The following is a 6428-nucleotide window of genomic DNA, read 5'->3' as shown; positions in this document are numbered from 1 at the left end:
ACTTTGTACTCATACTTTAGATTGAGTAAGATTGTTGTAAGATTTACAACAGATACTTTAACTCAACTTGGACTACTTTTTTGGGCAAGTAATGGTACATTTACTAGAGTATGATTTTTCAGTACTCTTTCCACCACTGGTTGTAGACAATGAAAACTTCCTTGTTTGGTTTATGCAAATTAAGCCACAGCAGAGAGGTCTTCAGAGACTTGCCTAATCCTATAAAAACGAGCATCTACTGGCGACTCTTGGTTCGTCTAAGAGAGCACAAGACGACTTAATTCTCAGCATATACTGTGAAGATGAACTGATTTCAGAAAGGTATTTCTGGTAATGTAACTCCTTAATTAACTGTATAACTCATATAGTAATTTGTATTCAGATTCATTACTTGTGGCTATAATAACCCAAGCTGTTATAACCATGAAAACAATCAATGCTTGTCTGCTTTTATCGTCAGGTCAGTGAATCCAACGCTTGCCTGACAGAAAATGGAAAATGGAACAAGTTTTTACTTGATGTTGTTTGAAAATATTGGGTACACAAGATATGCTTTGTTCAGTTTGGCGATTGTTCTGTACAGTGCTATACTATTATTCAATTTCCTTGTAATTCTTGCAATCTTTCTGGAGAGAACTTTACACCAGCCCATGTACATTCTGATTTCATGTTTGTCTTTTAACTCTATCTTTGGAACAGCTGCTTTTTTCCCAAGGTTACTGACAGACTTGCTGTCCAATACACACTTGGTGCCTCGTGAGGCTTGTCTGTTACAGGCTTTTGTCATTTATTCCTATGCATCAAATGAAAATACCATACTGATGTTAATGGCGTTTGACAGATATGTAGCAATATGTAAACCCTTACAGTACAACAGCATAATGACTCCCAGGAATTTATCTGTTTTAATAGCTTTGAGCTGGATCTATCCAATGCTTTGTGTTGGTATTGCTGCCGTTCTAAATGCCAGGCTGACCATGTGCGGGAACAAACTGTGGAAAGTGTATTGTCACAACTGGGAAATCGTCAAGCTCTCTTGTACTAATACTATTATCAATAATGTTTTTGGCTTTTTTATAGTGACCACAACTGTCATCATGCCTTTAAGTTTTATATTATACTCTTATGTTAAAATTCTGATCATCTGTCGAAAGAGCTCAGTGGAGTTCAGGAGAAAAGCGTATCAGACTTGTATTCCACACATCGTGATCCTTTTGAATTTCTCAGCTGCTCTTTTTTGCGAGGTCACGTTGAGCCGGGTTCAGAATTTGGAGCTCCATGTAGGGCTGTCAATTATTCTTTCGCTGGAGTTCCTTATTGTACCGCCAATCCTCAACCCTCTTATTTACGGTTTGAATTTCCCAGAAATACGCAAAAAAATTATGTGTGTTGTAAAGACGTGTAAATGATTGTGTGTTTGGTGTAATGAAAGCTCCACTGTGAACAATTCTGTTAGTTAACAGTTTCCGTATTTTATGAATCAAGTATTTTCTGTTTATTTATGTTTGAGAATTGCATTATGGGATGTTGAGCTCTGCTCTGTCGACTTTTGATGTTGAAAATTCAAACCTACAGTTTAACACAGTGACTTTTATTGACATTATAGCAGTTTGAAATATCATTTATAAGAAATGAGTGTGTAAATAACAGAACATGTACTGGCAATTTATTACAAGGTTTTTGTTCTGTTATATACACCAACCCAGTCAATATATCACTTTGAACGATTAAAAAATGGTAATAATAGTCACTTTTTGAAGGTTAAACGTTGGAAGATCCAGGCACCAAAATGCAATTCAAAAGCATAAATGAATGAGGGAAAAAATGAATCACAAAATATGGAAAACTGCTAATTTAAGGAATTTTTACAGTGCATATGTAATGATATTTGATTAACATTGGAAGAAGCAGAATTTTAGTACTCCTACAATGGCCATAGCTGTGATTCTGACTGTTCTGTACCAGACTGAATTTTTGCATGTCATATTTTACATTCAAAGCTTCTATTGAGCTTTTGGAGTCAATCTCTGAATGTCTGTCATCATATTCCATATCTGTGAGTCTTCACAATAAAAATGCTATCTTTTTGTAACAATGCTACATAGCTTGCTTTGTGTACAAGTTACTAAACAGCGCTTACCTCACTGTGTCCGGCAAGCAGGAGAGCAAAGTTTTTGAGAGAAAAGTGAAAATCTGAAAGGCATGGCAGAAGTAAAAAAATTAAATAAATGTGTGTATGTATGTATGTATGTATGTATGTATGTATGTATATATATATATGTATATATATATATATATATATATATATATATATATATATATATATATATATATATATATATATATATATATATATATATATATATATATATATACACACACACAGTGCTTAGCATAAATGAGTACACCTCATTTTGAAAATGAATTTTTCTATCCATTTCTCAGTGATTATGTCATATATTTTATGCATTTGAACAAAACAGATATATTAAACAGATATATTTATTAAAATAATATTTTATTCACTGAACATGTTTAAAAAAAACAAAGACTATACGTTTAAATTTATGTGAAATATTGCACACACACAAAAAAAAATACAAACTGCAAAATTTCAACAAAATCTTTTTGATTATATCATTTAAATTTGAGCTACTAATATGGACCGTTATCTTAAGTTATTTTGTTAGAGTAGCTCCAGATTTGGCTTTAGTACTGATTAATCTAATGTATATGCACAAATATATCACTGTAACGCATCCTATATAATATTTGAATTTAAATGAAAGATTTGTGAGGGGCATCCCAATATGTGCTGAGCTCTCTCTCTCTCTCTATCTATCTATCTATCTATCTATCTATCTATCTATCTATCTATCTATCTATCTATCCTTTTTCAAACTGTTTTTATCTATCTATCTATCTATCTATCTATCTATCTATCTATCTATCTATCTTTTTTCAAACTGTTTTTATCTATCTATCTATCTATCTATCTATCTATCTATCTATCTATCTATCTATCTATCCTTTTTCAAACTGTTTTTATCTATCTATCTATCTATCTATCTATCTATCTATCTATCTATCTATCTATCTATCTATCTATCTATCTATCTTTTTTCAAACTGTTTTTATCTATCTATCTATCTATCTATCTATCTATCTATCTATCTATCTATCTATCTATCTATCTATCTATCTATCTATCTATCTATCTATCTATCCTTTTTCAAACTGTTTTTATCTATCTATCTATCTATCTATCTATCTATCTATCTATCTATCTATCTATCTATCTATCTATCTTTTTTCAAACTGTTTTTATCTATCTATCTATCTATCTATCTATCTATCTATCTATCTATCTATATATATATATATATATATATATATATATATATATATATATATATACAGTTGAAGTCAGAATTATTAGCCCCCCTGTTTATTTTTCCACCAATTTCAGTTTAATAGAGAGCAGATTTCTTCAACACATTTCTGCTCATAATAGTGTTAATAACTCATCTCTAAACTCTGATTTATTTTCTCTTTGCCATGATGACAGTAAATAATATTAGACTAGATATTCTTCAAGACACTTCTATACAGCTTAAAGTGACATTTAAAGGCTTAACTCGGTTAATTAGGTTAACTAGGCAGGTTAGTGTAATATGAGTATCCCCAGGTGGAAATAGAGAATAAAGAGAATAATTAGCGTAGCTGCTGTTGAAAGTGTATGTAAAAGAGATGCAAAAATCCTGTGTGGGGCACATTCATGTATCATACCGCTAAGTGGTGCATTGAGTGTATGCTTTACTAAAAGATAAGTCTTTAATCTAGTTTTGAACTGCGAGAGTGTGTCTGAGCCTCGGACATTATCAGGAAGGCTATTCCAGAGTTTTAGTAGCCATAAATGAGAAGGCTCGACCTCCTTTACTTGACTTTGTTGTTTGAGGTACCACGAGAAGCCTTTAAGTTTTTAATTTACTGACTTATGCAACCGTGGTGGTTATAGCGGTTAAGAATTACATAGCGATGGGTCTGTTTTAAAATGTTTTAATCTTATAACACTTATAAAATCACAGAGAGTTGGAACAGATATTTTAATCCCAGTTTAATTGCAAAAACCTTTTCTGTGGACATAGCGCCTGTCAATCAATTCAGTGGGCGGGGAAAACCACACTCTTACATCACGTTGCAGTGGGCCTCAAAATCACTGGGATTTGGGTCCTATTTTAACATTAGGAAATTAAAAAAAGAGACTTATTGTGTATCTATCACTTCGGTATGATACACTATATGTACATACAGTTCTGTCCAAACAGCTTGCAATAGTTGATCTTCATCATATGTGCCCTTTAAAGTGAATGGAAAGTAGGATCTAAATGTGATGTATTCAATGTGCCAGTGTTAAATGAAACAACTGAATGTGTTCTCACAATAGCTGCAGTAAACACCAGTGAAGCAAACACAAATTACACACAAGTGTAAAAACATGTTAGGTGAGTTGTATGGTGGAGCTTTGATTATGGCTAATGGTGTATTCAAAGTGCTTCAAGAAAACCCAGGCAGAGAAAGCACATACGCTCATTGGATGAACCGCTAGCTACACCTGGTGGTTGTGAGCTGACAGCACAGAAAGCAGTCACTGTGTTTGTGTGTCCGTGTGTACTGCTTTAGCTATACTTATGAGGGCTCAGTTGTGAAAACAAGTCACTAGTGAGGACATGTCATCGTTTCATACTAATTAATAACGCTTATAAACTGACCAGAACATGTTTTTATTAGTATATAATGATGACTGGCACTTGTTTCTGTGACAGGCAAACACACCATTTCACACTGTACAACTTACACTCATAAAAGGGATTCTGCTACTTGTTCAAAATACTTATTAAACACAATTCTTAACATTTTGGCACAACTTGTTTTATGCTTAATCGACTTTGATTTGTGTTGGGGGAAACATGAATTAATTGTATGGAACCCTGCATTTTTTACAGTGTATTATTTTTTAAATGAGCTGAAACAACACAGTTCTTGAGGTTTTTATTTTCTGGCAACTAAATAGTTTTATGTTCAGTCAACTTTATTTATTTATTTTTTTAAGCAAAACTAATTAAGTTAACTTAATGGATTTGCATTGGGACAGTATGAAGCACTTGTGTGGAGCCCAGCATTTATTACAGCTTAAGACTGCAATGTGGGGTTTCCAGAGCAGGGTTAAATGGCTAAACTCTGGGTAAAATGCAGTGCTAACACCACTTTTAAAATACAAACGTGAAATATTTTACATGTGGTTAAAAAAAATAGTGTTTAAAATGACAAAAACTTAGAAAGTTCATGTTTGAAAACCAAATGGGGCTGAATTACAAGTTCTGCAAAGATGAGTGGGCCAAAATTCCTCCACAACGCTGTAACAGACACATTGAAAGTTATTGAAAACGTTTAATTGCAGTTGTTGCTCCAAAGTGTGGACTAATTAATTATTAGGTTTAGGGGGCCAACGCTCTTCCCACAATGAGCATTTTATCTTGTATTTTTAATAAATAAAAAACCTCGATTTCAAAACAACATGATGTGTTTACGTGTGCTATCTTTGACTAATATTTAAATTAGTTTGATGATCTGAAACAAGTGTTTTAATGTGCGCATGTGTGTGTACCGTGTATATTTATTATGTATATAAAAATACACATATGCATGCTAATATATGAGAAAGTGATTTATACTGAGGTCTCTTCTTTCCGTTAAATAGAAATTGGGTAAAAATATACAGGGGCTAATCATTCAGGAGGGCTAATACTTGTAACTTCAACTGTATGTGTGTCTATATATACTCAATTCATTTTCTTTTCGGCTTAGTCCCTTTATTAATCTGGGGTCACCACAGCGGAATGAACCGCCATCTTATCCAGCATGTTTTACGCAGCGGATGCCCTTCCAGCTGCAACCCATCTCTGGAAAACATCCATACACACTCATACACTACGAACAATTTAGCCTACCCAATTCACCTGTACCGCATGTCTTTGGACTGTGGGGGAAACCGGAGCACCTGGAGGAAACTCACACAAACACAGAGAGACCATACAAACTCCACACAGAAACATCAACTGACCCAGCTCATGCTCAAACCAACAACCTTCTTGCTGTGAGGCGACAGCATATAATTTTTATATATATATATATAATTTTTATATATATATATATATATATATATATATATATATATATATATATATATATATATATATATATATATATATATATATATATATATAAATAATTAAGCACAATACTAATTCATATTCAAGTCAAAATGATTGGCCCTCCTGTGAGAGTCTTAATTGTTTTATTTCTGCTAAACCATTTTAAGGTCAATATTATTAGCCCCCTTAACCAATATTTTTACATTTAAATTA

The 6428-nt window shown here is 32.8% G+C and overlaps 1 protein-coding gene across 1 annotated transcript; it reads left to right on the top strand.

Moving 5' to 3' along the window:
* The first annotated feature begins 491 nt into the window (after positions 1-491).
* On the top strand, positions 492-1409 carry or64d1 (odorant receptor, family 64, subfamily D, member 1). Its single transcript, XM_056474310.1, has one exon. It carries the CDS (start codon positions 492-494, stop codon positions 1407-1409), a length of 918 nt encoding a protein of 305 aa, XP_056330285.1.
* The last annotated feature ends 5019 nt before the right edge of the window (positions 1410-6428 follow it).

The sequence above is a fragment of the Danio aesculapii genome, chromosome 15 (assembly GCF_903798145.1).
Source record: "Danio aesculapii chromosome 15, fDanAes4.1, whole genome shotgun sequence".
Taxonomy (NCBI): domain Eukaryota; kingdom Metazoa; phylum Chordata; class Actinopteri; order Cypriniformes; family Danionidae; genus Danio; species Danio aesculapii.
This window is presented reverse-complemented; position numbering and strand designations above follow the sequence as displayed.

Coding starts and splice junctions, on each gene's coding strand:
- or64d1 (XM_056474310.1), top strand. CDS start 492: ATGGAAAATGGAACAAGTTTTTACTTGATGTTGTTTGAAAATATTGGG.